The 26992-nt window shown below is 43.8% G+C and overlaps 1 protein-coding gene across 1 annotated transcript; it reads right to left on the bottom strand.

The window, feature by feature from the left end:
• Positions 1-1225: 1225 nt before the first annotated feature.
• On the bottom strand, positions 1226-26957 carry LOC101878400 (transforming protein RhoA). The gene is made up of 5 exons (XM_034066155.1): positions 26812-26957; positions 9504-9661; positions 6592-6712; positions 3495-3625; positions 1226-2499 (listed from the first exon to the last, which is right to left on the bottom strand). Exons 2-5 carry the CDS (start codon positions 9657-9659, stop codon positions 2326-2328), a joined length of 582 nt encoding a protein of 193 aa, XP_033922046.1. The 5' UTR covers positions 9660-9661; positions 26812-26957; the 3' UTR covers positions 1226-2325.
• Positions 26958-26992: the final 35 nt, after the last annotated feature.

The following is a 26992-nucleotide window of genomic DNA, read 5'->3' as shown; positions in this document are numbered from 1 at the left end:
GTTTAGATTAAAACTGGGGCAACAAATTAATCCCTTGGAAGTGCATCAGCAGACATATCCCATGAGCTGGGTCTGAGGAATGTGCAGACTTTACTCAGGACCCCCAAAGAGGAGCTGGAGGAGCTGCTTTGTAACTGTGACCAGGGAGAACTGCAATCCTGCAGCTCTGCAAGACTGAAAAACCCCAGTTTTGCTCAAGTGCCCCACTCCGCAAGAAAAGGGAACTGGAGAGCAGCAACTGCCAGGCACAGGGTGAAACCCTCCCGGGCAGCCCCCAGCTGGGAACTTCCTTCTTTCCTCACCACCACCACCCGGCACTGGTCGAAAAGGCACCCAGGAGAGGAAAAAGGAGGGTGGGTGGGTGCCATCGCTGAGCTGGGCAGACGCTCACTGGTGTCTGTGGCTGTAGAGGAAGGACAAGGACCAGAGGTACAGGGCATTCCCATGGCTGAGGAGGCTTCTTCCTTGTTGCAGGAATAGGAATTGGGAACATTGTCAAAGAAACCCCCACAAAAAACCCCGGAGTGACATTGGCATCTTGAGGACATTAATTAGATGCAGTGAGGTACTCACTTATATGGATTGTCATGAGCAACTGGACTCCCCACTGCTCAGGCAAGTAGGCAGAGGCTCTCTGCTTAGCAGCTGCTGTAAATACCAGTGCAAGCATGGAGGAGCATGCTACATGGAGGAACAGGGGGAACTTCTCACACAGGAGCAGTACAATCTGCTCGCCAGCAAACAGGCCAGTACCTCCAGTCCATCCTTTGCTGCAGCACTTGAAGGTGTCCCTCACGAAAGCAGCATGGCAAATGTGCTGCCAAGCACAGCACCTCACACATGCTCCAGTGCAGCACGCAGGGTGCATGGCAGCACAGACCAACTACCACCAGCTTCTGCAGCTCCCCCCTGCACAGCCTCCTCCTGCTTGTCAACTCCTATGCTCCATACAGACAAATGCAACTCAACCACTGTGCTGGGGTCTGGTTTGAGTATCAAAAGCAGCTCCGGGGAGCTTTGCCACTCACTGCAGAAGCTAGGCAGGGTGAGGGATTCCACCTCTGCTCCTGCAATAAGTATCACTTGCTAGGAAACAAACAAAAAATATTAAAGCACTTGTAATGGCTAAGGGAATCCTATCACAGCTGTATCAAAAATGGTACTTCTGCTTGAGGCTGTCAGATGCTGGGCCAGAAACCCGGAGTGAGGAATACAGACACCAGGATACAGGGAGCTTAGAAAACTGCCTTTATTCTATTAGTTGTTGGAAAAATGAAAATACAGAAAGAGTTTAGTTGGCTGCAGAACAGCAAGAAGTTCACAGGTTAGGAGTCTGATCACTACACGGTAACCAAACTTACACAAAAAGTTTCATTTGTTGTTTCTTTTGTTTAGTTTTGAAACTGGGTCCAGCAATGAACTTAAGGCAACTGAACAGTTCAGAAGCTTTGAGTGTGAGCAGGCTCTTTTCTCATCCCTACGACACATCATGGAAAAAACTCCTCCTGGGTGTGCAGACCACTCAAACCATTCGCATGGGTCAGACTCTTATAAATGAACAGGGGAAGAGGATCAGCTGCTTTCCATCGGACTTTATTTTGAAATACAGTTTCTTAAAAAACCCAGAACACCTTAACGCAGAGGTTACAAGTAACAGTATTAGGAAATCCAATTATACAAAAAATACTACATCTAAGCTGGGGTAAATAGATTTATTTTTGGTAACATACATTTAAACTGGCACTAATTACACAGTAACTAAAAGGTAACTAACATGAAACCACAGAACCCTCACTTTTCTGTAGCTGAATGGGACTTGGTCATTTCAGAGTGATCACATTTTCAAACTAATGTTTTACACCACTGAGCCATAAAAACCGGATCTTCCTAAATGTGATAGCACTGAAGCTACACTTGATTCCACAAACAGCCATGTAACTGTTGTACTCAATTAGCATAGGACGTTAGTTATAAAGTAGTTACAGACCAATCCTCTGTGTTGACAGCTTTTTCTCTTTCTAGAGAGAAGAAAGGAGAGAGAGAACTGTCTTCAATTAGTGCCTGGCATATCCTGTGAGTGCAGAAAAGGTTTGTTAGAGGAATGTTGAGGTTAACCTTGGGTGCACAGATGAATTTGATGCAGATTGTTATAAAAATCATGGTTGGCTTCTAAATACTGGTAGCAAGATGACTCGATTTTTAAATCTCTTAAGTAAATTATAGATAATGAAAAAGGCCAGTAATCATACACTAAGATTAATAAACAGCACTTCAAAATTACTCAAGTGCAGGGTGCTGCTTTGGCCATCTTCCTCTGGCCATACTTTATAAGAGAAGGCACCCGGACTTTTTCTTGCCACGCCGGGCTTGCAAAGCAGCTCTAGTGGCCATTTCAAAAACCTCCCTCACACCGTCTTTGGTCTTTGCTGAGCACTCCATATACCCAAAAGCACCAATGCGGTTTGCCATATCTCTTCCTTCTTCAGGTTTGACAGGCTCCTGTAACAACACAAAAGCAATGGGTGAGAACAAGCCAAAATGACACCAACGTGCACCGGTCTTTCCCACCTAGCTTCCCTACAAAGGCATTTCTGGATTAAATATATGTAATTAATTGGTTAATTAATAATTTATGACTCCCCTGACAGTTACCCTTTAAATAATAAAAGCAGATTTATAATAAAATCTGCTTGTTTTCTCAAGATGCAGTGTGCACCTCAGCCTGTATTACACAGGCAGCGTATTTGTGTACTGCACCCACTCTCTGAGGACACCATCAATGTTCTAACACCCCTGAGCTTGAAGGCTGTAAGGTTCTTTGAAACTGGATCAAACAATTGCTTATTTCTGAGGAAACATACAACTCTTTGCTACAACTTTCACAAAAGCCTATGGACAAATTCCCAAATTAATGCCTCAGTCTTTGTATAAAAACAAGCATGCAAAAGGAGTCAATATTCCAGGACAGGGTAGAATATCTGCAGTCTTAAACCTGGCTTGGGGGCTTCAAACTCAATCTGAAAACGAAACCTAGTGATGGGCTCAGGAAGGAGTTACAGCATCTGTAGTTACCACCTCAGAACACCTACCAATAAAACTGTTCCCTTTCACATTCCGAACACACAAAATAATTAACATCTTGAGTTGTTCTTTACATAGGAGAGTTCTTTACACACTTGGTGTGTCAATGCCTCCTAATTAATTCCTTTCTACCTCAGGGATGCAGCTCTCCAGCATGGAGAGCAGCTGACTGTTGGTAACCCAATATAGATATTTGTATTGTTGAGAATGCTTTTTTTTCCTGAAAGTTGTATCTCCAAATATGAAAAACCCCCACTCAATTAAAGGCTATGATACCTACTTTCTGGTTTCTGTCATGGTAAGTGTTCATTATGCAGCCCACTGGAAGCTGGCAGCCAGCCATGGAGGCCTATTTAATGCTCTGGCACAACCACTACACACTTCCTTCATTTATTGCAAGGAAAAGAACCTGCCTGCTTCATTTTGGCCAGCTCTCGTCTTGTGTGCTCGTCATTCCTCAGGTCCTTCTTGTTTCCTACCAAGATGATAGGCACGTTGGGGCAGAAATGCTTCACCTCCGGGGTCCACTTCTCTGGGATGTTTTCTGAAACAACAGAAGCGTGACTGTACTAACCCCCACTTCTGGGAAGGGGTTTATTGTAAAGCTGATGCCTGAGTGGTTTGAGCTCGATAACCCACACCGACACCTTTACGCTTTATTTGGAAATCCAATACAACTGTTCCAGTATTGACAAAAAAAGACAAGTCTGTCTATCTTAAGGTAATTTGAGGGCTGAAGGACACCTAACCTCTTGGCTTCTCTCTCAGTAGCTATTTGACAAGGGTTAGCATAAGGAACTGCAAAGAACAGCATGCAGAATCCTGAAGTAGAAACTTATAGAATGTTTTGCTTCAAGAGAAACATTTATCCCCAGGAGCTGAAGATGGGCACAACCCAGAACCATCGGTTTTTACACTGCTTCTTTCTTTTATAAAGCAACATCAAACAATCAATCCAAACTCTCCCATTAACTGTAGCATAAATGTTGTTCTCTACACTCATCACAGATGCACAGAAACAGACTCTGTAAGCCACTTGCAGATTTGCCACTTCTCCCTATCTGCAGCAAATGAATTTGCTCATATACAAGAAACTTCTTCCTCCTGACAGAAATGCCCTGCATGAAGTTTTTTAAAATGGAACTGCAAATGGAAGACTCCAGGGCTTTTGAAAGCAAAATCTTCATCATTTCTCTGTAGCAGAAGTGCTGAACAGTCCAAAACATTCAGCTTTGCTTTCAGAAGCTCTCAGGCATCTGAAATTCCCTGGTGAAGGTACCTGCAGGATACATAACCCCTTTTTATCTCTACAGAATTCTATTCAGCTTTTGAAGAGACATTCACTATTATGGCATTGTTTTCCTGCTTGAAAGAACCCCCCAGACAAGCATTTTGAAGACAGTTTTTTGTCTACAGCCACAAGAGTGGTTCTGCAGCTGCACCTGGAGTACTCAGAGAGTGCCTGCCTTTAGATGCAGCACATCTGTCATGTCACTGCTCCCTCCACTGCCCCAGGGACACAGACACATAATGGCAAGCAGGAAGGGAGGAGAGTGAGTCAAAAAACACCCAAGATCAGACTTGGCTTAACTAACCCTCTCTCCCTGCCTCTGGGGTTCAGTGAGCCATCTTGTTCCCTGGGCAGTCAGTCCATTTGCTCTCCAGCAGCCGGGGAGCAGCACATGCAGTGGAAGTGAGCACAGCTCACACACCTTGTGTGTGGCTGTCCACAGCCACCCCAGGCAGGACCACAGCACTGCTGCCCACTGAAGCTCCAGCTGTTCTAGAGGCAGACAGTGAAAGATGTTTCTAACCACAGGATCAGGTGGTGAAGAGAGAGAGAAGGATTTTCCAGATACCAAGCCAGCAATGGTTTTTCTATAGAAAGTATTTCACACCCAACTGCCTGTTCAACTGCTGCTGCCCTTCGGGGGCAAAGCAAGGAACGACAAAGAGCAGCTATCAAACACTACCCCAATCAGGCTGTACTATCACTGTAACAATCAAGGAATACTGTGCTTGCTCATTTACTCAAACTCTGAATTGTTGCAGGAATGGTATTTTTCAGCCACTGTGGCAGCTGCATGCAGGACTAATCCCTCCCACTAACTGCATTTCTGTGCTTCCTGGATCCTTTTTGTCACATTTCTTCCTAAGACAACTATGGGATGCAGGGTTCATCCGTAAGATAGACCAGTACCAGTCAATCACTGTAAAGAAGGTTCTTGTCAAAGTACAGCTGGTCCATATATACACACAGAACACACATGCCTAAAGATCTACCTTAACATTATCTGCATTCTCATAAGAAACCTCTCATTGTCAAGAAGTAGATATGGGAAGTTTTACAGAATTTTAAGGAAGTACTACTGGGTATATTTGTTTAGCAGGCTACCCTGGATGGATGTAGTAATTACCATTTGAAAGGGACAGAAATCAAACTTCCAGAGCCTTAGAGATGAAAGTATCTCTATCTCCTGCTCCTTACCCTCTTCAGAAAGTCTTTGTAAGGTCAAATACATTGGTATCTACACATCAGATTTATAAATCAATCAGTGAAGATTCCGGTCTTGGACTGCACACAGAAGAGGAGATCATCTAATACACATGTTTCTGAAACATGTTTCTGGAGCTCAGAAATCTGAAATCAGGCAACTCTTTTTTTCTTTTTCCTCCATGACAAGCACATGTCAGTCACTGTAAAGCTGACTAGGAGTACAGATCTCCAGCCACTGCTAATTTCCACATGTGAGAGAGTCCTCTCCAGTGTACTTTTAAGCCTACGTTTTTAACTCACCAAGGGGAGAGCAAAAACCTCCAGGTTATTTGGGACCAATAACTCAGAGTGTTTCAATCTCTGGAATAGATGGGGGAGGGAGGGGAAAGGTATGAAAGTGCAAAGCTAGCTTTCCCATACAAAGAAAGTTGCTCTGTATCCATGGATATAGCGTGGTCCTGAGTGTGTAAGAACCTGCAATTCCGAGGAGAACTTATAAAACAAACAAACAAACCCCACCATAAAATAAACTAAAACTTGTGTGGGCCATGCCACTCAGTGGACACCTGATGTACTTGCAGTGTTCCCAGACAGCAGAGTGAAACTACAGCCTTCCTCTTTCCTTGGGGTCACCCAAGCAGCACCGCCCACAGGATGAGAACACCAGCACCCTGCCACCCTGCCCTGACCCACCAGACCACATTGCAGAGTTGGGGCTGCTGATCTAGGGCAGGGAGCTGCCTTCCTGCTATGTGTTGCTCAAATGACACAGCACAGCCCTGGGTAAACAGTGGGCTGCTGAGGCTTTCAAAATGCCACTTAGCATGTTTGAAGAATACAGGTTCCTTTAAGATCTTAATATCTGAAAACTATATGTTCAAACCAGTATAACATTCTGAAACTAGGAGAGCTCTCAAGCATTACAGACCTGAAAATACATTTTACAGGACAATTTCCAAGGGGAGCACAGCAACACAGAGAGGTGGTTCTGATTCAGTTTCTGCTCTACTTACCTAAACTATCAGGACTATCAATTGAAAAACACATAAGTATAACATCAGTATCTGGATAAGAAAGCGGTCTAAGTCGATCATAGTCTTCTTGTCCTGCTGTATCCCATAGAGCCAACTCAACCTGCAGAAGGAAAATAAGGCAGTTACCCAGATCAGGGAAGTTTTGATTCAGAAGCCAGTAAGCAAAGAGAAATGGATAAAATATTTCAGTCAATGCCACTTGAAACGAGGAAACTGCAAGAGAAACTGCTTGGACAGAGAAACTGTTCAAAACTTTATGTTCCATAACTCTAGAAATCAATTTATGCAGCTTATGAGACTTCTTTATATCCATGACCAGCATCCATTCTCTGAAAAGACACAAAAGCCACCAGCAAAAAAGCAAGACAGAAGAATCTAAGGGAATTTGCTCCAAAGGGCTGGAAATCTCTCAGATAAGCATTCCAGGAATACCAGTTTTCAGTGAAACAGGACTCTCTTAAGTATATACTTTCTAGGATTATGCACATTTTTAACTGGTTTACAGCTGGAACCTGTACTAAGAAATGTCAGGATTGTACTTATTTGTGCACAAAATCATTAAAACTCCACCACAGCAGAAATTTACTCTTGGTATATGCTTTGAAATAAACCTGATTTGTGTGCAAAGCTTCTTGTTACTAAGAACTGAATAAAGTAGCTGATGCTCTCAATATTTCTGCTTATGGTGGAGCTAGAGGAAAATACCCCTGTTTAAAACTGCAGAAGGAATAATTCATGTTTAAACTAAGAAATGAAACAAAACTGTAATCAACATCTTCAGGCATACTCTTGCTTGAGGTTCCCTGATGCGTCTGTGCCTTTGCAACAGAGGGGGATGCTGCTTCTTTAAACTCTCACCTACAAAAATTCCAGCAAAAAAGTCCATGTCAGCTCTGATAAAGACAGAGCTGGAACCTGAATGTGAGCTTGGATATGCAATAAAACTGTTCAGTTAAATCTAAAAGACAAAGCCTTAGTTACATGCATATACAAAACACTTATTCTGTACTTCAGTCAGCAATACTCCTCTCAGAGTCACCTCTGGACTTGTGAATGTGAATTGTGTGGCAAATATTTGTATTTCTTACAGAAATGTCTGCTGAGGGTTCCCTCACGTGACATTGGAATCAGCTCCTTTGCTCTACCTAACCCCCCCACATCTCATGCCATCACTGCGTCATCTTCACATGGCTTCTGAACATCTCTGGTGATGCTTTTTTAGGAAAGAGAGTTTAAGTGGCTGCTAAACAGCAGAGTCCTAAGCACTGATCTACAAACTTCTGTTATCGAGTTTTTTGAAGACAAAGTGCTTGGATAAAATATATCTTCTAATTACACAAAAATCAGCTGACATTTCCACCACAGAAAACGCTCTGCTGAAGTTGCTCATGCAAATTGGGTTTAGATACTGGCTGCATACAGCTGATAGGCCATGACTTCCTGATCACCCATGTAGAGATGCAGAGATTCAGGCAGAAGGGAATAAGGAAGTTTGAGTAGGTGATAAGAGAGAGAAATGGATATTGTATGTACTTAAACACTAGACCTGAGAGTCTAAGATACAATATAGAAACTGCAGAAGCTGTCACCTGAGGGGAAAACATGTTCTAATACTAGTCTCAAAGTAAGTTTTATTTCACCCATTTGTATCACAGGAGATAAAAAGCTCTTTTTAGACTTAAATGGCATGAACTATCATGATTAAACCCACAAATAATCCATGCCTGTAACAGCAGGAGATCAATATAAGCCCAAAACTAGCTCAAAGAAATTTTGTTTATATAGGGATCAAAATTGAGCAGTTTCAATGTCACTGCATCTAAGCTAGAGTGACTGACAATGTTCTGACTGCACCTGAGCCCAGAGCAAAGGCACATGTCCCCGAAAGGGGTGAAACAGGGGAGCTCAGCATTGTAAGCATCAGAACCTGCTGCATACTTGACATGGCACTGAGGTCAGCTCTGTGGCTGCAGTAATGAACCAGACACATGCCATGGCTGCTTAAAAGGATCTGAAAATAGTTGAGCTTTCGAGATGCAAAGTGTGTGCTTTGTGTGCTTCTGGAGTATCATGGCAAATGATAGTTTTACACATCATGAACTCCCTTGTGTGACGTAAATGCAGAAGGCAACCAACCCTGTGTTCAGAGAGCAGCCTTCTGAAAGCTGCCTCTCAGAGTAGGTGCCTGCTATGTTTGCTTGTTTGGGAAACAGAAGGACTCAAGAGGTCACACATATTGAAAACTAATTTTCAAAATATTTAAAACTAGAATTAATATTTTAATGGTTAATTTATTGAAGTAGCAACTGAAAACAAAGCTCAGTGAGCCGTGGGCAAGCTTGGCTGCTAAAAATTGCATTCCTTCAGACGAGTAGGACAGATGATGGTGATGTGCACTACAGAAATCAAATCCCTTTGAAGCCTGTCAGTCATCTGCTCTGAAGAGGATTCAGCATGTTGCCAGGAGTGGGTATGAAAATAGACTCTCTCAGGAACTAGTCTTTGTTAATCACAATACTAGGTCCTTACCAAAACAGGGACTCCACTACGCAACTCCAAAAGCTGGTAGCTCTATGCCCTCAGCATGTAGGCATGTCTTTGAATTGCTCCATCCCCTCCCACCTACTGCAACATTTAAGTTGGAATAACTATGGTTTTTAGAATCTCAACTCGTGTAAGGTTAGAAATAGGTTGTTACGCAGACACAAGATATGAGCAGGTTCTACAAAGGCTAGTATGTTTTTCCACAGGAACATGCTTAATATTTAATAATATATTTACAATACAAGCACAAAACATTTGCGTTAACCACTTACTAAAGAAGTGGAGATGTGCATGCTATTCTGGATAAAGGCAAGCTCATTCTGGCTGTCACAGCAGTGTGCACATACCTGCTTTCCATCCACTTCAATATCTGCTACGTAGTTTTCAAAGACGGTGGGAACATACACTTCAGGGAACTGGTCTTTGCTAAACACGATCAGCAGACAGGTCTTCCCACAGGCACCATCTCCCACTATAACCAGCTTTTTTCGAATGGCTGCCATAGCTGAAAAATAAAATGACAACTCATTAACTGAGATGCTAATAATAAAGAACCACTAAGCTTTCAATTAATAAGAACTTTCAAATTGGGTCAACATGTCCATTAGAGACACACGTATCTGAAATCGTGTGAGTTCAGATGCTCATCTGCTGAGAGAAACATTCCCTAGCAATTGCCAACACTCCAGTGAATCAGGGGGTGCAAAAATAATAGGAGAGTAGACCAGCCTGGTTTACATTTCTTGACCTATTCTAAAGGCTGAGATAGGAACACCCCGAGATAGCAAGTGAGTGAGCAGCACTGTCCAGGAGCACCTTCTGAAAAGTGTCTTCTAGGTAATCAGAGGTGCTTCAATTCAAAGGCAGTAACATTTTCTTGCCATGCTGAGTTGTCTTAACTATAGAGTGCCAGCAGGCTGGACTGAGGAGCATGTGTTGCCACGTCAGAGTACCAACAGAAGGATCTCAAGGTAACCAGCCTGTTCCTCAAATTACAACTACCACATTGCAAAGGATTTGGAAGGCCACATGCCACTCCCCAGCCTGCTTTCTGGGACATCACTATTACAAGCTTAAGACAGCCTGCTGTCAGCTAACATCAAGTACAGGGAGACACAGGGAGAGACATCATCATGGTGCACCACACAGATACCTGCTGGCTCACATGCAACTTTGGCCTCAGAAAGATGGTACTGCTTGAAATGTTTCAACAAAAGTCTGGAGTCAGTGTGGGACTGGAGGAGATGATTGTGCTGGATTTGGCAATTTACTACAGTCACAAGTGGCCCAAGTAGTATGGACAGGGATGGACTGTTCATCTTCACTCCCCACAAATGGAATGTGAGGGGTGCGGTACAAAGACAGCAGCAGAAAAGGGATCAAACTCACCAGAAGGCAATGGGCCTTGAGAACTCCAACAAGAGGATGTTATAGACACAAGAAACTTACACAGGCCTAAAGAGGACTGGGCAACTACATAAGAAAAGCTTCCCATGTGAATTAAAGGACAAAAAGACCACATCTGCCTTAGAAAATCTCCATAGTAAAAGGACTTTGAGGCTGAGAGCACTTTAGGAAGCACTATATATGTGCCTTCTCTCTTCTTTCTTTTCCCTAAGCATTTATTTGTGACCACTGCAGGAGCAAGCCAGAGATTATGGGAGTAATCTGGCTAGAAGAGACTGGAACGAAGACAGAACCATAACTACTTTCTTCTCCATAACATAAAACCTCTCCAGGGGAAGCTGCTTAGTCATCCCATGAAGCTTCCTGGAAATGGAGCACTGCCACCATAATACATACTATTGCATGACCAAAACACCACAGAGGGAGCACCCTTCTGAGTTAACTTTTGCCATGACAATCCCAGTACAAAGCTCTATGAGGATGACTGGGGCTGCTGGCAAGGGCAGAACTGCTCAAAAAAGCATAAAAGAGAATTAAGACACAGGAAACCCATTTTCTCCTTTCCACCTCTTATTTTGCCTTATGAAATTAAATAAAAAGGTAAAATCAACCATCTGAAAGCAACATTAGTACTATTAGAGGGTGAAGAAGCAGTGGATGTAACAGAGATTCTGTACTTCTGCTCCAGGGCAAACAGAGAAGGCCCATTTTAGCCCATCAAGCTGCATGGGGTTCAAGGACTTGTAGCACATAGCTTTGTCAGACAAAACTGCTCAAGTAATCCAAATCTATCTCTAAAGTGAGCTTATTTCACCTTGTGAATATACATGTGCGCACAGTCAAGTTACTCACCTTAGGGGTTTGGGGTTATTTTTGTATTTATGGAAGGTTGAAAATGATCCAAGCTTTAAAAAGGGTTTTTATTTTCAGTTATTTTAGATGGGTTTGAATACTTTCCAGCAATGGTAATATTTGATTTTTACAGACCTGGAAGTCATCTGTCCTCTGTACCAAGTCAGGACCAAATACGTACAAATTCTACCATCAGCTTTATCTTTCAAAACTGTAATGCTGAGTCCCACAAAACCTCTGAAGCTGTCAGCTCCTGTGCTCCACAATATTTACTATGAGAAGATTTCCCCCAGTGTGTACCCTCAACCTTTTCTAAGTCCATTACTGTTTACTCTATTTGTCATGGGTATAGGAGAATAGTTTATTCCCTTCCCGTAGTGCAGTTGAGAACACATACTTTCATTTGGTCTTCTCTTCAGGCAAAACAATTCCAGTTTATTCAAGCCTTCTCTGTAAATCATATTTCACAGACTTTCCTGTTGCTCCCTTCTGGGCACAGTCCAATTGGCACAAATCTACCAAAGCACGGAGCCCAAAAGCTGAATCCAGTATTTCACCCGGGGCTCTAGGAATATTAACTAGAGCTGAAGGATTAATTTATTTATTGATCTTCCAGGATACACTGTTGCTTAAACTCCATACTGGAAGTGTGTTTGTTTCCTTCCCCCCCCCCCCCCAGAAGACAACACTGTTGATGCATTTATCTTTTAATTCATTATAACTCCCAGATCTTTTCTTAGGACGGCCACATAGTGAGTTGCTCTCTATTCACACAGCTGAACATTCTACTGTCATGCTTTTACTTATCCTTCTGCTGACAGATGTTCTATTCTACCTTCAGGTTCTAGTTCTGTCCTCCACCTTAATCAGTCTTTCTCAAATGCAACTTTAGTAATAATTATCTAGGTCACTGATGAAACCACACTGGAGACAAAGCAGGTGGACAACAGGATGGGATAACCTGTCCTTCTTCAGCATCCTCCCTCTTTCCCGCTCCTGTGCTGGAAGCTGGGGCTCTGGCCCTTGGTCAGTTGTGTTACCTGGAATAGCACATAGGGTAGGTGACCAGCATAACCTATGGATAACTGTCTTATTCTGTGGATTACCAGATCAACTCTTCCTAAATAAATCTGCTATTCCAGACTTTTTAAAGCGTTCCTTGCCAGTTGAATCTCATTTTATGCTTTGGCCTTCTATACACTTATGCCAAAGGTCTACAAAAGAACTGTAATTCTTTAAAAAAACCCCAAACAGTATCATTTAAAGTAGTGCTTTCTATAAATCCTTTTCTAAAATAAAAACCCAAACAATACAAACCCCAACATGAAAAACCACTGTCAACCCAGGTGCCCTTCAGCAGTGTGTGCTCAGCCACTTCCTTCCCCCTGCTTACGACTCACCCCATGAAACTCTCGCCTGCTCACTATTTTATCTGCAGGATGGTCTCCAGGACACCTCACACCTCCTGATCAGTCCCCTCTGTCTAATACTTTGACTAGGTAATTAAAATTCTCTCATCACCACCTTCTAGAGGATCCTCCAGGACACTCACAAAAAGCTTTAATCGCATTATCTTTTCTTGGTGGCCTATGGCACTCTCATATTTTTAATTCCAGAGCATTACAACAGAATAATTCCTTCTGCATAACATCCTTGGAGGAAATGTGTTGTATAAAACTCAGCAGAGGATGCAGAGATCTTCAGTTACATCCTTGAAGCTTTCACTTGCCTCCAAAGCCCGAGGAGCTGCTTCTGATTTGCTTACTTCAAGCATTCCCCTGGGCATGCAGCACAGACTGAGGACAGTTTATGGACCTCAATACATTTCTGAAACAGCTCAGATATAAATGTGGGGTAGACACAGACACCTCAGGATGTCAGGTCTGATCACTGTATAGATCCTTCCATTCCCCTCAGAAGGAAGGAATGAAACAACACAACCACTTGTTTCTTCCTGACATTAGTGGTTACAAACTTCTCAGCTTTCTGGTACTTGAGGTTTCTCCTCTACTGGTGAGGCTGAATCCTTACCTGCCTGCCGCAACAGTATCCTTCACTTCCATTCAACCTGTGGACCTTCAAGGATGGAGCACTGCTGTTAAGCCTGCACCTAGCTTTCTTCATACAACACATTCATCTTGTCTGTATCACTGAAGATCTCCATGTGTATGGAAAACATTCAGCAGTGCTACAACATCCCAAATCTCCATATTTGATCTTCAAATGTTAGCAGATATCTGGCCACAGCAATAGCATCCCATAATCCACGCATCAGCATATTTACAGTAATGTCTTCATTTAGAGGATTCAGTGTACAGATCAGCATCTTTCAGCTAATTATTTTTAGATGAAATAAATACGTTCCTATCCAGTGGGGAGCTGGAAGGGACTGGCAGGTCTGGCAAATACTCAGAAAAGCAACACCTCTGTGGTAAAATAGAGGAACAAAAAGATTGCTTAGAATGGAGCCACAGCTTAGTGGTGCGTATCACAAGGAGACAGCATGCAATAGAATGCATTAAGAGCATTCACAGCAGTCAGGTCCTTCTGCTGCACTACTTAATCAAGCGTTCTGAAGCCTTGGACCAATTTAGCTTTTTGATTTGGAAATCCAAAAGCACTCTGCTAGCCTAAAAAGTTACATTTAACACGTACAGTACTTACATTGCATGCAAGTTAGTATTTGCTGCAGTGCAGCCTGTCACCAATGAGCGTGTCTACATTCAGAGGTAAAAACCCCAACTGTATGAACTACCTAAGAGAATATTACAAATAGACAAAATCCAAGCTACTACGACCTCACTGTAACAAAGCACAAGTACCACATATTCATCCTTATAAGCAATGCTTAGAGCAGAGAGAGACCAATAAATCCAGAAAGCTGCTGGAACAGCACCACTGACAGTGCACACAGAACATGGAGCAAGAAGCATTTTATCCCACTTAGTGTAGCAGAATGGCTGCAGTGATCTTCAAGGGGAATCTGTGCTGTCTTCTGCAGCAAGATGACAGATCTGCATTTTTTTCTACTCTTAAGTGAACCACTCCTCCCACCTCTTCATTTATAGGATTCTTAAAACCAGCTAGTCTGCTAGATTCAAAGTGGAAACTCTCACAACATGACTCGAGTGACTCATCTAAATGGAAGAGATTCAGTGATGACATTTCCTCAACCTAGGCCAATGCCTTTCACAGGTGTTGCAAGAGCTTCAGCCATCATTTACTCAATCCCACTAACATTACAGGAGGTTACAACACAAGGAGCTCCTGTTTGCTGAGTTACCACACTAATATCCTTGTTACATGAGGCTGCTATTTCTAAGTGCAGTGACGCTCCCAGACTCATGCAGAATAAAGCTCTGCTTGTTAAAAGAATCCAGAAAATACTCCAGCAGAACAAGAAATGGGGAAAATATTCCCTCCCCCTCCCCATTTTAAATGTACTTCCCTACCCCAAGTATTATTTTTTACTGCATGGAATTTGCCTGTTCTCTTCAGCAGGCTATTTATTTTTACATGGAGCAACATTTCCAGTGCCTCCTCTCCTGCAAATCCCAAGGCCACACAGCATGAGTGAGGATTGTGGACACACTGTTGACTTGGATATCTGAAGTTAGTTAAGCTGGTAACAAACATGCCAGGTTTGCCTGTCTCACCCTGGATCTCATCCTGGGGAAAGTAATAAAGCGGGGGAAAAAAAGCCTTTTACCACCACAAAGGCATCCCGAGTGGATTTAACTTCAATACCAATCAACTACCACCAACTTCATGTTGCCTGTTGGGTCAGATGGGCAGATCTCCTGCTCTGTACTTAAGCAGTTTGCTATTGAGTGAGTTACAGCCTGGTACTCTTCTCACTTCCTTCATTTCCCCCTGCATTCAGCCAGTCCTGCCCTCAGTCCGCAGCAGGAAAAGGCCAAGGCTGAGGAACCAGAAGATGAAACCCTACTCAAGTGTCCCTCAGCGTGACCAGTCAAGCCCTGCCCCTCCACCTACCAGAAGAGAGAACTGCCTCTGCACCAGGACCTGAATTTACTGCTAAAATACACTCACATTTGTTCCAAGTTTTGACAGGGAAGAGTTTCCGCAAAGACTCTAGTGATGAAGAGGACACAGATGAGCAGGCTTTCCCCACAGCTTTCTTCTGCCTGTTTAGCACAGCAAGATCTGGCATCAGAAATGAAAACTATCAAAACAGTTTGGAGTAGAAAGCACATCAGTCCAAAGGCAAATAGGTCTGCTTTTAGGACACCTGTATACAGTGAAGAAACTGAGATTGAGCATGGAGCATTTGGGTGGGCGAAATGGTCCAAAGACCATCAGCAGAGAATAGGGAGGGCATGAGCGAACAGGCTAGGAGGAGGATGGCAGAAGGATGTAACTGCTCAAACCTCCCCTCCTTTAAAGCAGAATCCAGGATTCTCCACTACACTTTTCATTGAAGTATGTACAAACAAATGTCAGAAACATTTGCTGTTGAAATGCTATTCATACTACTCTAAACCACACAGGATGGACATGCTCTTAAATAGCAATAGTTGTGAAGTAAAGGAAATTGTGAGCCCAATTCACCTCTTACAGAGGTTTGCAAAATGGGTAACAAACAGCCTTGGGACTGCAATGAGCATACAAAAAAAAAAAACCCTCTAGGAATTAAAAAGGTGATTCAATGACATAAAGGAGTTAAGAGACAATCCATGCTTGTGCTACAGGGTTCCTAAAAGATCCTAGAAGGACATGCTGCAAGTGACCACCGATTTATTGTCTTTATTTCCAAAGACATCCAGAATAGATCTCATCTGTGCAGCTGCACTGAAAGTAAAGCCAGATTAACCCCATGCTCAGAGTGGTCACGCACATTTGGTACAATGTACAACTTGAAATCAAGTGTTACTGGGGTAGAAATACAGTTCAATTACAAGCTACTGGAATACAAGCACTAAAACTAAGAATGCAGTCACTGCTATAAAGGAGTCAGTCACAAAGCATATTCTAATAACTGAAATGTCCTGAATTCTGTGCCAACTTGCCTGTGGACACTTGCATTCACAAACAGATAAGCCACATTATTTAAAGCAATGCTAACAAGGCCTTTGGGAAATAACTATATTTATATTCCTTGCAGCATCCAGCACATAAAGCAGTTTGCCAGTACTGCAGCAAGATAAACCTGTTTCTAACTATGGTGCTATGTGGGAGCAGTTGGTAAGAAGAAGCTATCTGCTGAGGGGTTTTGGAGGGTTACATACAAAATTAACACTTTAAAAAATTCCCAAAGCTGGCAGAGCACAGGGCAGGCCTCTGACACTGCAGTAAATGGAACCCACAGAGAAATGGTAATGTTCTGTTCTAAGACTGAAGTACAACTGAAAAACTGATACAGAAGATCATCAACTGGATTAAAATACTGGACATGGATCATAGGTCCTTCAGGAAGGTCCTTGAACAGGGAGAGACAGGCATTCAGCTTTCTGCTCGCAGTTTATTCCAGCTGCGTGTTAACCATGCTAAAGCCTGACAAGTTTTACTAGTTTGGTAAAAGTGCTTTGTAAACATAGCTGTACTCTTCAGAGCAGCTTTAACCTGGGAGAAGTATAGCTGTGTTAAAACCCCAGCTCATAAACCTCACCAGGTCTCAGCTAACTCCACAAATAAGCAGCTCAAGCCTCTTTGTATCACATCACCAGAATGGGGAGCAGGGACAGCTTAACAGCATTAGGTCTTAACACTGGCTGCTAGCCCCGGTGAACCTTGAATGACTGATGTGTTATCGAAAAGTACAAAACCAGTGTTTAATAGGCATGGGCACACAAGGCATTTCAATCAAGCACACGCTGTGTTGTTTATGCTGCCTCTATGATGGATGGGATAGCGCAGGAGATTCCTCCTCCAGGATAAAGCCTGCCAGTGCAAAGCTCCTGAGGACACCCGAATGGGCAGCCAGTGCTAGATCCATGTTGGCTGTCATGCAGAGTACATCTAATCTGAGATATCATGTGAAGTCTCAAAGCTGGATTCATCATATCAAATTGCAGCCTCTGCCCTTGCTTTCCTCTTCAGGATAAATCCTGTATCATACAATTCATCTGCCTCTGAGACAAATATGGCTTTGGATTCTGATCTATTTTCTTGATTTCTAACTACCACAGGAAACATCAAACCATCTTGCTTTGCTCTCCTCCCCTGCTCAGCCCACCCACCTGTGCTTTACAGGCATGACGCCTCAGCATGACCAAGCACTTCCAGAACACACAAACTACCTTTTGTTGAACACCCGAGCCACAACCTGTGCAACCCTCGACACCTGCACCACACCACAAGCAGCTCCAGCACAGACACCAACCAGGGACCAACTTGTCCCTGGAGCTAAACTTACACTTCCTACATCTAGAGACTCACAGACCATCCTTTATTACAGGCCTACACACATATAAAAATGAGCATATTGCCTTGGGACTGAAGTCCTTCTGCCTCAGCGCCTGGCATTTAGGATCAGCTTAGGAGTGGATTCCTACAGAGAAGCAGAAGAGGAGAAAGGAATGAGAAGCTTCTCCCTCCATGCTCTCCAGCCTCCAACCAGGCTCAGGAGCTTCTTGAGTCAGATGTGGTTCCCATGAATTTGGTAACCTCAAACAGATTTCTCTTCCATAAGCTTGTCCAGACGTCTTTTGAACCCAGTAAACTTCCAACACTCACAACATCCTGTTGGAAGGAGTTCCCACAGCTTAATTACACATTGTGTGTAAAGCCACTTCCTTCACATTTAAGATTGTCCCTATTAGCTTGTTTTACTGCCTTCTAATTCCAAAATGGAACGAGAGCAAACAGTTTACCTCACTCACCCTCTTTCTGCTGCTCATGTAGCAAGACTTTCCAGACTGTAGCATCCTAGCATACATCTGTTTTAGCTTTTAATACCTTTTCACTTGACAGTAGCAGCTGGGTGATCTACCAGCTGGCTGCTCACAGCATAAGGAGTATCAAAGTGGTAGAGGTGTCACACCACGAAGTGCTTCAGCCAGGAACGGGCCCTTTTAAGCCCAGCAGCACAGCAGCATGTATCTTCCCATCCCACATCATCCAGGCACAGCCCCAAATGCACCAGGGCTGAAGCAAACAACTCAGGCCCCAGGAGCTGGAGTGCAGAGGGTTTTGACAACACTGTGCTGTTATAACCATTGAGCCACACCCTGAGCTGTGTTTCAAGTGCAAACAAGCTGTAGCTCAGCCATTCCTCAGTAGTTTCACTCCTTGCCTTAACTCAAGTGCAGACTATCTTGCCTTTAAGGCAGGTGATAACACAGTCCCTGAATGGTCTCAGGCCAGCAGTTACATTTTCTGCATTAGCAGAGTTCTTTTGTCAGTTCCTCATTTATATGGCCTCTGTCGATTTCTTCATACTGGTATTCTGCGTTTCCTCCAAGTGATGGGTAAGAAATACAGCCCATGTTCACTAGACACAGATTCATTTGAGCCTCCACTCACCTTTTAAAGCTGTTCTCTTTCTACTAAATTTAATATGAACCATATTGATTTTGTCCTGGCTTCATTTCTAAGTGACATGCAATTACTGTCAAGTGCTAACTGAAGGCTGAGATGACCACCTCTACTTAAGAACCAAACTGAAACAATTAACAGTTTCCCCCAGTCCAGGCTGAGTGATGCTGGGGTAATTCTTTCCTGAGCACTCTGTTACTTATTCCATTATTGCACCTGGGATTGATGCCTTAAATCTGATGGGATTATCATGATTAAGGTTGTCCTACTTCTCTTTGTTATTACTACATATTTGCATTCTTTCAAATTCCTTAAACTGTTGCAGTATGTGAAGAGATGTGTGTGGGGGGAAAGACATTTATAACCCCCCCTCCATTCTCAGGCCAGAGATCTTCAGAACTTAGATACATCAAACCAGAGGTGTCAGTTACCAAGTCTGGTCACATAAAACATGCAATATAATTAAATATTTTTAAATTTCATTCAAAGACATAATCAGGACACCTGATTACAGGGAATTTCCCTGTGAACACAGAACTGGCAAAAGATGGGAAAACCAGACAGAAAGAAATGCTCATCTCTCACAGACCATCAATTGAACCTGAACAGTTCAACATTCCTAAATGACCTGGAAAAGCCGGGAAAAATAGCAGTAACAAAATTTACTGATGATGCCAAGATGCCCAGGTAGTAAAGGCAAGGGCTTACAGTGATGAATTTCAGAACCTTAACAGATACTGTGTCTAAGCACTAACATTTGAAACAGATAGATGTGAAGAGATACAGAAGACAAAAAAACAGATTCAACTTTCTGTATGAAATGATGGCTGGGAGCTGATCACTGTTGCTTGAGAGCAGTATTTTAGGGTTATATAGTTAAATCCGATAAAACAAAAGCTCAACACTCTGAAGAGCTAAAAAAATAAGTAGTAAAATTCCATTTTTAAGCAGTAGGAAAAAAATTAACAAACCAGAAATCATTAAGCTGATGTAGGAATCCACAAGCACACATGCATCACTCTGCAGTTGTGATCCTCCCCATGTCAAGAGGCTATAAGGGAACTGGAAATGACTCAGAGCAGGGCAACATGGATGATTAAACCATAGAACAGCCTCCATATGAAGAACTATGGCTGAACTGGAAAAAGGAAAATCGTGAAGTGACACAACCAAGGAAGAAAATTATTATAGACACTTGTTCAAGATCCTAAGCAGGGGTGAGAAAAGCTGGGACCTGAGTGTTCACTCTTTAAAAGTGAGACAAGGGCGCTATGGATGAGCCAGGTTCAAAGCAGAGGCAGGCAGGGCACAGGGCAAGGTGTTGCTGCTTCTAACACATTTCAACCTTTTACCCCTCTTTGAGCCCCTTTTTTTCTCTCAGTTACACTTCATGCTTTTAAGCTTCTGGTTTGTATTTTCTACTTTCAGTTTCAGCTTTCCTCATATTTCATCTCTAAGGCTTTCCTGCATTGTTTTTAAGTGCAAACAAAACAGATGCCTTCATTTCCTTTTCAAGTTATTGAATTTGCATTCAATGCTTGATTGGGGGGAAATATCACAAAAGGAGGTTCCTGAAACATCATTTCTAGCCCTGTTTAAGCCAAAATTGTTAGAAACTAAAATAGCAGTATCTGCAACCAAAAGTATCTTAACATTGCCACCATGCATCCTGTTTTGCAAACACCAAACTTAGCAAGGTCCTCCTGGTCTACTACAGGTTTTTCTTTGTTCTTGACTCTGCAAAGTTCACCCGTGTGCTGTTCACCTCCCTGCTTCTATAGAACTAGGAAATGATAACAATTTCATAACCCAGGAAAAACTAATTCCAGCATTTCTCCCCTGCCCTACTCTGCCATGACAAGTCCCTCTCCAAGGCTGAAGGCAAAGCTGGAGCTACATGGGCAGAAAACAGTTTTTTGTCCTCAGGCTCTGGGGCTGCTATTGCTGTCCTTCCTCGCTCAACATCCCTGTGACTTTGCCCCTACCAACTGCATCTATGTTACCTGTAGGTATGATGACTTAGGAGAACATTTCTCTTACGCAATGCTGAGTCCAAGATTACTTTGCACAAAATGAGATTAGGGGTTAATATTGAGGTAATTATAGTAGATCTGTGGATCTCCACTCACGTGCAACCTGCAAAACGCTTTGCATTTGTGCCAGGTTTTTTTTCTTCGTGTTCTCTCTTCCCAGACACCTCCAGCATGTCAAAAGGGAGGTGGAACAACCACACGCTGAACAAGACAGGTTCTCCCTGGGTGAGAAGACTTTAGGCACCCACTGCTGCCCTGTAGCTGGCAGAAGCATGTATGGACCAGAGAACACCAACTATACCAGACAACCATCTTTCTGTACCCATAGCTGACACTCTCACCTGTGGTTCCTTCTCCCACCACAAGACATCTGCTAAGTTTGTACTGGTTCGGGTCAAACACCCATCAAGTCCAGCACCCTGCCTGACACATGCAGGTACCTCAGCTCATTAAGACAGAGTAAAAGAAGAGCAAATGCATTGATATCTCTGTAAGTGTATTTTCTCAGTTTCCAGCTTGGGGGTATTCTTAGCTTTTTTAATCTTTGTGATCAACAGCCCATTTGATAGCATTTTCTTCTGTGATTTCATCTGTTTAATTCTGAAGCTGCATAAATCATTGTCATTCAAAGCACTTTGTGGTGCTGCATTCTGCAGTCTCAATACAGACTGCTGGAGCGGCAACATCGGTTTTGATCTAGACCAGACTCTGCTCAGTCACATCTTTGCCAAGCTCAAGGCTTCAAATCTTTCTAAGCATCCCTTGTATGGAACCAATTTCTTATCCTTGATCATTCTTCTCAGCCTCTTCTTTGCTTTTCTGGTTGCCTTGTATCTCAAAGTCCATCCTCCTTCATGCAAAAGCACAGTAATCAGCATGCTCAGAACTGAGAGGTGTGCAGTTACCTTCTTCTTTATTCCTTTCTCCAAAGCCCTGCACACATGCTCATATGAGCACTGTTGAGTTTTAAACTCTCATTTTCACAGAATTATGACAAGCTCTTCCTCTTAAGTAGCAATAATTCACTTTCACCCCGCTGGTGCAGAAAAAAAAGACAATTCTTTTCCCTCCAACTTTGCATTTATCTGACCCTGTATTTATTTGACATTTTGTATTTATTTGTATTTATTTGACATTTGTATTTATTTGACATATTATTTGTATTTATTTGATATTTTGCTGCCTTCAGTGTCAGAAGGATGAGCTGCAAGCTCTTGTTTTTTCTTCCCTACTACCTCATACCTTTCTCAACAGATCATTTATGAGTATGCTAAACAACATAGGTGTAACACATATCCCTATTCTTCTCTTGTTCCAAACTTCCCTTCTCTGTACTTGTCGAGTCATTCAAAATCTCCAGCAGATTTAAGCAGTACCATTTCTCTTTGCAGAAGCCACACTGACCTTCTCCCATGGTAAGTTGCCAGATCATCTGGTTGCTTATTTTTTGTTAATAATTTATTTTTGAGGAAAGCATTGAACTCTGTGATATCCTGCTCAAGTAGCATTAAGAACTGCTACCACGTAAAGCCATCTTTTCTTTCTCTCGCTTCAAGGCACTGAGGAGTTACACAGCATCATTAACAATTCGGTCACTTCAGGCCCAAGTTTCCTTTGGAACCCCTGGGCAAGCACCAGCTGGTCCTGGCATTTTGTAACTGTATTTATCACTTAGCTATAAAAAACTCTTTGCTGTAACTTCAAGCAGAGACAGATTTTCCAATGAGCGCTGTTCCACATCAAGAGAATTTCTGGCATAGAAACCTCCTTGGACATCTCCACAGTCAACAGGAATATACATAAAGTCATGTAACTTTCTATTGATGGCTTCATCATCAAGTACTTTTTTCACTTATCACCAATTGGCCCTCCAGTCTCCAGCACCTTTCTTGCTTCTGATGTACTTCAAAAATAATATATATATTATTTTTCTCTATTAATATGATGTTGCTCAGAGTTGTTCTGGTGGGTCACTGTATTTTTCATTTGACTTGCCAGAGTTCATGTTCTTATTTACTCTTCTGGTCAACTTCATGGCTTGAACTTTCTGAAGGCTGTATTCTTATTTCTAATACTTTCTCTACCCCAAACTGCATGCTCATTCTCATCTGTCAACATTCCACAGTATAATTTAAAATCTTCCCAGCAACATTCCAATTTCAAGCACAGAAGCCTGGCTCTGCTGCGGTTTACATGGAACCCAGCCTTTCCAAACAGCTTTTGGACTAAGGGTCAAAAAATGAGCCAATTCACTCTGTCAGTACAAAGTCAAGATCCTACTCTAAGACACCTTCTCATCTCACAGTTTCAACAGAGTAGATAGAAAGTGAAGAATAAAGAGCCTCCAGGTGTAAAATGTAAGAAAAATGAAATGTAAGCAAAGAATGCGAACAGAGATAACTGGTATTTGGAGAGCCCATAGTTCTTTCAAACCACAGACATACACAAAGACAACCTTCCTTAAAACTGTGATAATGATGAGGAATCACTTTGTACACATCCACAATAGTGATCTGCTCCAAATGCCACAGTTCCATCAGTCAGTACACGGTCAGGTGAAACATAACCACTTATTGTTGCATAGCACTGCAAACGGAAATTGAATTCAGCCCCACTTTTGATTAAATCAACAATAAAAAAGAGAAGCAATCAAAAACCCCACAACTGGCAGAGCTTGAGAAAAGAAAGACCTCATATTCCTAGTGGGTGTACTGCCCAGGATCACTCAGTATACCAGTGGCTCTCCATCTGTTTCTTCTGCTAGAGGCCTTGGTCATGAAGGCTGGTCAAAGAAACTGAAGCTTGTTCTGATAAATTTAATTAGACGATTCATTAAGGAAGGACAGGCTGTTAGCTGGGTGTCCACAACAGGGGATGGCAATTATCTTCATTAAAAGCTAGTTTATGAATACCTCAGTTTTTTTACTGTCTCAAATGCCATTCTCAAGTGAAAACATGGTGATAGGAAAAAGGCAGAAGAGAGCAAGAACAGAGCAGAGTTGCTCCATTAACTGCAATTATGCTTTTGGTAGCTTTTGTTCACACTTCAGAATGAGGCAAGAACAGAGATGACATCGAGGCTAGAAGGCATCCGGACACCTAACAGTGGTTTAATATGGCTTAAAGAAACAATAAATTAACCAGAGGCAGTCTTTGGGGATATATATTCTTACCTTTGAGATGATCCCCAAGTAATAAGCAACTACCTTTTCCTACTCAGCTACCTCGCAATTTATACGTAGTACCCAGTGTTGCAAGAGAGGAATCACATCACCAGGCAAGGAGCAGAGGATTTTCATTCTGCATTCAGGTGTGTGCATTTGCACAGCTGTACTCTGGGAGTGACGGTTGTTGCCATTTGGTGCATTTATTTTGCACAGCACTGTTCTGTATTAGGGGGTTTCACCCCTTACTACGTGTTTACTAGGACAGACTCATGACAGATCCATTTCAGATTTAAACGGTATGCTGGTGAACCTTCACTGACATGCTGACTTCCTCAAACTCACCAACTAAACTTTTCCTCCGTATTACTTAAACTGCATTTGAAGACAAATCATAAGACAACAGAGCAGTGCAGGACAGATTACGTACATGTGGAGTAACACATGAGCCAGATTAAAAGTTAGTATAAAACATAGAAGATAGAGTCTATGTAGAGACTTGAAAAGAACCTAATGATATCATAGCAGCAGGTAATAAAATGTTGCAGAGAGACTGAAGAAGGAGATACAACAGGCTAGTGAGAAGGTGGCAGCCAAGGCCAGAAATTTCTAGGGTGGAGTGGACCACAGAAAGGGTTCAGGGCAACATAAAGATGTTGAGAGAAAAGTTTAAGTGTAAAAAGTAAGAAAAATAAGAGTTACCATTAAAAAAAAAGGCAATAATATTTCCAAGCTGCCCTCAAACTATCAAATTGGTTTTATTTGGAATTTGCTTATCCGAAGAGCCATCGCTGGTTCCACATCCTGGTGGCAGTTAAGATCATTTAGGATGTTTTTACTGTCAGTTCCTGGCTCAAAGAACTCCCTGCCTCTGGCACTCAATTGCTGTGGCAGTGGGCCAGAGCTGGAGTATGGGGAACTACAAGGGATAATACAGGAGCTGCTTAGCTTAGCTCTGTGACCACATTTCTTTTGCCCCTTATGTGAAGGTGCTCTTATGTCTTGAGAAATTATTTTTTAAAAACCCATGTATTTCAGTGTTAAATTATACAAATCACCCATTACAATTCATTTATGTCAAGCATTTATGCTGAATAGGCTGTGAAACAATCCAGTGAACTAATTAAAATGAAATAAGGCTAATGGCAATTATTCTTTTTTTTTTAAACATGCAAACTTGGTCCAAATCAGAGCCAGAATTAGTCTGCAGATGTGAAACAGAAACACTAGTGCTCTGTGGCTGCAGACCTGGGTAAGGACAGGAGGAAGGCACACCAACGTATTAGAAGAGCCTTCAACATAAAAGTAAGTATTTTCACAAATTATCTTTTCAGGGAGAGACAGAGACTTCATGTTTCCCCACTGAAAAAAATCCCCACATAAAGCCACTGGAAACTCTAATACTGTGAATCTTATACAACATTTAGGACACGTAAAACTAATTACTTGAGGTTTCTGAGCTAGCAGCACACCATTTAGAAACTGCACAGGCAGTGGAACTGTTACCTAGTCCAAGGTCTGGGTGTGGGAACCGCAACAACAAACCTAACATTCCCTAGGTGGGTCCTAGATTTTAGCCTCCTCTGAATCCTGCAGCACACGCAGAGCGGGTGGAACCCGCTGCTGACCAAGGGCTCCCCGCACCAAGCAGGTGAGCTGCAGCGGGACAGAAACAAAAGCTAAATATAAGACAGCAACTAAAACCAACCAACTGCCCCTTTCCAGACATCTCGCAGAGAAGCTGGAAGGGATATCAGAGCAGTTAACGTGTCATCTGACTGGGGACAACACTTCGTCCTGATCCTCTGTAACAACCATAACCCTCCAGAATAAGTTTTTGGTGTATTTTTTACCGAAGTAGTCTCGAGGTGCCTTTCGCCGCAGACGGAACGGGCTTCCCGACACAGAATCTTTAACTACCGCTTAATTTAAAGCCGGCTAATTTTCAGCTTAAGTTGGTGGCTGCTGGGCCACACGGTGCCGATCGCACCAAGAGCTCGTTCTGAACCGGAACGGCGCTCCGTGCTCCCCGCCCGTCCGCCAGCCTGCGGCCCGAGGAGGCCGCCCCGGTAACAGCCACCAGAACGAGGAGCTCCGGGCCGCGCACCGAGGGGCGGTCAGTGCCCCGCTCCGGGCTCGGCCGTTACCGGCGCCGGGAGCCGCTTCCGCAGGAGCCCAACGCCAAGGCCCGGCTCCCGCGCGCGCGGCTGACGTCACCACAACAAGCTGCCAGTCAGCCGGGTCACCCCCACCGCCCGGTGCCCGCTCGGGTCACACCCGCGCCCGTGCGGGGACAGTCATTACCGTCGCCTCCACACCGAGCGCGGTCCCCGCCGCACACAGGCGGCTCCAGCCGGGGGGGAGCCTGCAGGGCCGCGCCCCGGCCCGCCCGTCTCTGCCCTCCCCTCCCCCGCCGCCCGGAAAAGGCCCCGTTACCGGCCCCGGAAACTTGGGGGCTCTCGGGGGGCAGCCGGGCCTCCACACACGCCCTCCGCTTTTGTGCGCGCGATGCGGCCCGGACGCGGTGCCGAAAGCGTCGGCCGGGCCCGACCGCCTCCGCCCGCAGGCCACGGCGCGGGATTCCGGCGGGGGCGGGCGGGCCCCACCCGGCGGCGGCGGCGGCACGAAGGGAGGGGGAGAAAGCGGCCTGCTGCCTCCCTCCCACTGCCCACCCCCAGCCGGCCAAGGATCCCCCCCAGTACCTGCGGCCTAGCGCTGGGTCTCACTCCCGCCGCTTCCTGCTCCGAAGGCCCGAGCTCGAGCAGCGGCGAACGGAAACGGGCGGGGCGGGGGCGTGCGCGCTCACCGGCCCGACGCGGCGCGGCGCTGCGCTCCCTCAGACCGGCCCCGCCCGGCCCCTCCCGCCCACGGCCCGCGCGCACG

This window comes from Melopsittacus undulatus, chromosome 9 (assembly GCF_012275295.1).
Source record: "Melopsittacus undulatus isolate bMelUnd1 chromosome 9, bMelUnd1.mat.Z, whole genome shotgun sequence".
NCBI classification, from domain to species: Eukaryota; Metazoa; Chordata; class Aves; order Psittaciformes; family Psittaculidae; genus Melopsittacus; species Melopsittacus undulatus.
The sequence above is the reverse complement of the archived record's forward strand: the minus strand, read 5'-3'. Positions and strand labels throughout refer to the sequence as shown.